The following is a 4058-nucleotide window of genomic DNA, read 5'->3' as shown; positions in this document are numbered from 1 at the left end:
ATGGAGAAGCTCAATAAGTATCTTAGTAAATATAAAGGCTATGTGTTCGCTGGTAACATGCTCTTAGTGGAGCACATCGACTCCCTCCAGAACTTTGAGATACGAGACAGTGACGTGTTCCTGGTGACTTACCAAAAGTCAGGTATGAGCTTGTGGTGTTAGGCAGTAGTTAAAGAGAGGGGTGCTGTCTGCTGATAAACTGAACTGAGTTTATAATATGAATGTAACATTATTATTATTATTATTATTATTATTATTATTATTAGATATCTTTATTTTCAGTATTAATTGCTTTGTGTAGTGAGTTACACTACTATTTCCCTCAAGGCAGACAAGGGTTCAGTACCCAGCTTGAGTAGGAATACTACACTACACTAGTAGTTACAGATAATGAATGAAATGATGAACAAGAAAGATTATTACCACTTGAATAAGAATAGTAGAACTGATTAGTGCTGATGCTGCATTAAATACTACTTAAAGCAAAAAAAAAAAAAAATAATAATCAATAAATACATTATTATATTCATCTTTTGTAACTGATTAATCCTTGTCAGGGTCACGGACATTCGCTGTGCGAAAGGGATGACCCAGTCACTCACCCCTGTAGACAACAATCATTCCACCTACCAAAATCTGTTTGGACTGTGGGAGGAAACCAACACAGACACAGGGAGGACACATCACACACCTCACAGACAGTGACATGAGTGCGCTGTAAATATAACACCCACTGTGTTTTTAAACAGGAACCATATGGACACAGAACATCATTATGTCAATCTGTGATTCCGAGTGCACGGATGAGACTGAATTCCCCAATAATCTGGAGAAGATGCCATGGCTGGAGTATCCACAGGGACACACGAATTATTCCACGCGGGCTTCTCCTCGATTCTTCACCTCACACCTCAATACTGCTCTCATGCCTCCAGGGCTCAGAGAAAAGAAGCCCAAGGTAAGCAGCCACTCTAGAGTTTCTTTATAATTAAAGATGATCATAAACACATTATGAACATTATTATATACACTTATCTTCAGGGACATTCTCCACACCTCCACTGAATTCACCCGTCTACAGAAAAACACGGGGAGCTCAGCTGTGTTTCTTCAGGTCACTGGGGGAGTTTGAAGCTCTGCTTGTGCGTGTTGCTCCTCTCATGAAATAAAGTTATATTTCCCTTAATTGCCGCACTTTAGTAGTCAACGTGTTGCTTCTTCTTTCAGCTTTTGTGTTCTGCTAAGAACAAGATGAGCTGTTCAGCCACCGTCTTCCTGCTCATTGGTTTGGTCTGCAAACATGACAGCAGCGGTCTTATTGGTCGGCCTGATATTAAAAAAGAAAATAGAACAGGATCTAATACAAAATGTGACACAGTATCAAAGTTGGTGTGAATACTGCTTTAGAAGTTGGTTGCAGTTTTTGCTAATCACCATCCATTTAAATCCAAAACACATTCAGTGATATTAAGGCCTGAGTTCTGAGTTCCAGGCCATGTTACCCACATCTTTTCAGACCCATGGTGTTGGACTGTTCTTCTTCTGTTCTTGTCTGCTGTTGAATAACAGATTGTGTACGTGGCCCGGAATCCTAAAGACGTGGCTGTGTCTTATTTCCATTTCTGTCGAGCATGGACCCAGCTGGAAACACCCAGGAGCTTCCAGGAGTTTCTGCAGGAGTTCATTGCTGGAGATGGTGAGGATGAGCTTAAGTGTTTCTGTGTAGTTACAGCACTACAGTGACACTGATGGTGCTGGCTTGTGTGGATCACACACAGCAGTTGCTGCTGGAGTTTTTAAACCCCTGAATGTCACTGCGAGAATAGTCCACCAACAAAAAACATCCAGCCGACAGCATCCTGTGTCAACTGATAAAGGACTAGAGGATGACCAACACACGCTGTGCACCGACAGATGAGCTACCAACCCTGACTTTAGGTCTACAAGTTGGAGCAATGAGGTAGGAGTGGCTAATAGAGTGGACATTGTTTATGAACTCAAGCAGCAACTGCTGTGTTTGATCCACTCGCACTAACACAACACACAATAACACACCACTACCATGTCAAAGGCACTGCAGCTCTAAGAATGATCCACCACCCAAATCATACCTGCTGTGTGTGTGTGTGTGTGTGTGTGTGTGTGTCTGCAGTGGGAGGTTCTTCATGGTTTGATCACATTCGAGACTGGTACACACACAGAGATGACTTCAACATCCTGTTCCTCACGTACGAAGACATGGTCATGGTAAGACTGGCAGTACGCTGAATGTCCAAAGGTTTGTGGACACTCTTTATAATGACATATATTTCATGATGGTGTCCCTCCATAACCTTTCCTCAGGATCTGAAGACAGCAGTGGAGAAAATGTCGGGTTTTCTCGGCCGAGATCTGGATGCAGAAGCTGTTTCTCGAGTGGTAGAAAAATCCACCTTTAAAAACATGAAGAAAGACCCCAAAGCCAACTATGAGTTCCTCCCGGAGGATGTTATCCAGGGAAAGTTCATGCGCAAAGGTCAGGATCCAGAAATCATACTTTGGGACGCTTTATTAATCAAAACAGTACATTTCCAGCAGTGTCCTATCCCAAAAAAACAGTCACAACTTTCATCAAACTGCCCAACCACAGCACGACTATCTACAAAAAAGATTTAATATTATTTTTCAGAGAAAGACTATATTATTATCAAATAATTATTGATAAAAGAAATCTGGACCATGCTAAAACACATACTTGTAAAATTGAGTGTAAACGTATATTTTCATTGATGAGACAAAACCTTGTATCTCCATTTTTGTTTTATTTTTTAACAATTTTTATGAAAGGCAAAGATAAATGGAGAAAAATGACCTGGACCCATTAACTCCTCTTTAAATTTATAGTGGTTTTCTCCTTCTGTAATGTTGTTGTTGTGGTGATATTCAGGTTTTATCCAGAAAACTAAGAGAGATTTACATTTCTGCAGATTTTAGCTGAACTTACATAATAATGTAATAGACCTGAGGTACGAGTGATGTATTTACTGATGTATTTGGTGTGTGTGTGTGTAGGTACAGTGGGAGACTGGAAAAACACCTTCACTGTGGCTCAGAGTGAGATGTTCGATGAGATTTATCAGGAGAAGATGAAGGATCTTCCGCTCAAGTTTATATGGGACATAGAATGATCTCTCAGATGTTTAAAATAATAAAAAAATTGGTGTCTTTTACTAATTCGCTCCTTTTTCTTTTATGAAGTTCAGAAAAATTGGTCTATGGTGTGAATACATTAATGTCTGTTATGCTCTCCATAACAGGCAGAAACATGTGTTACGTTCCAGGTGCAGCCTTAAAAATAAAGGAGCTACTAAAGGTGCCTCGAGCGATGCCCCATAGAAGAACCACATTTGGTTCCATAAAACCCCCTTTTGGTAATACATCTAAATGGTTGAAAGGTTTGAAGATCATGTGGTGTATTTTTAAACCTTTAAAAGGTTCTTCACACTCACACATCTCTTAAACAAACATGGTTCTATGGCACTGCTCAAATAACCCTTGGTGGCACCTTTATTTTATAAGAATTTTAGTTTCTGTTCATTGTGGAGCAATCAACGGAAAAATGCACTCCTAGCTACAGCATTAGTCTCAAGGTCCAACTGTGACACCTAAGCCCATTTAAAATTTGCAATAAATGATCTTTCTCATAGAAATAGGCCATATCTGTATTTCTGTATGATTTATTTGAGAAAAATAGGATAAAACTTAAGGAAAGCACTGAAGATATTCCTCTCATTTGCGGCCCTCTTTACCTTTACACTCGACCTATTTCTTCCTCTATTTCTGAGACTGTATGACGTGAACTAATTGACGTTTGTGATAATTATTTATATTGCTTCCATTTTACCACACGTACATCAGCTCTTTTAGAGCAGTACTAATAATGGCCAGGGCGTCAGTACACAACTGCAAGTTACTTCTTATTTCCAGTGTTTCTCATCTCAGTAGATTTGAAAATCAGCCACCAGTCCTCCATCACTGTTGGACTTTAAAGGTTCTTTATGAAATGGCCAGTGAGTGAA

General features: G+C 39.7%; 1 protein-coding gene across 1 annotated transcript; it reads left to right on the top strand.

The window, feature by feature from the left end:
- Window positions 1-3185, top strand: LOC136665307 (amine sulfotransferase-like). Its single transcript, XM_066642874.1, has 6 exons — window positions 1-142; window positions 750-958; window positions 1570-1696; window positions 2153-2247; window positions 2344-2515; window positions 3052-3185. The coding sequence occupies exons 1-6, from the start codon at window positions 1-3 to the stop codon at window positions 3165-3167; spliced, it is 861 nt and encodes a 286-aa protein (XP_066498971.1). The 3' UTR covers window positions 3168-3185.
- The last annotated feature ends 873 nt before the right edge of the window (window positions 3186-4058 follow it).

Source organism: Hoplias malabaricus, chromosome 13, assembly GCF_029633855.1.
Source record: "Hoplias malabaricus isolate fHopMal1 chromosome 13, fHopMal1.hap1, whole genome shotgun sequence".
Classification (NCBI taxonomy): Eukaryota; Metazoa; Chordata; class Actinopteri; order Characiformes; family Erythrinidae; genus Hoplias; species Hoplias malabaricus.
Note: the sequence above shows the minus strand (reverse complement) of the source record. Positions and strands in the feature narration are given on the sequence as shown.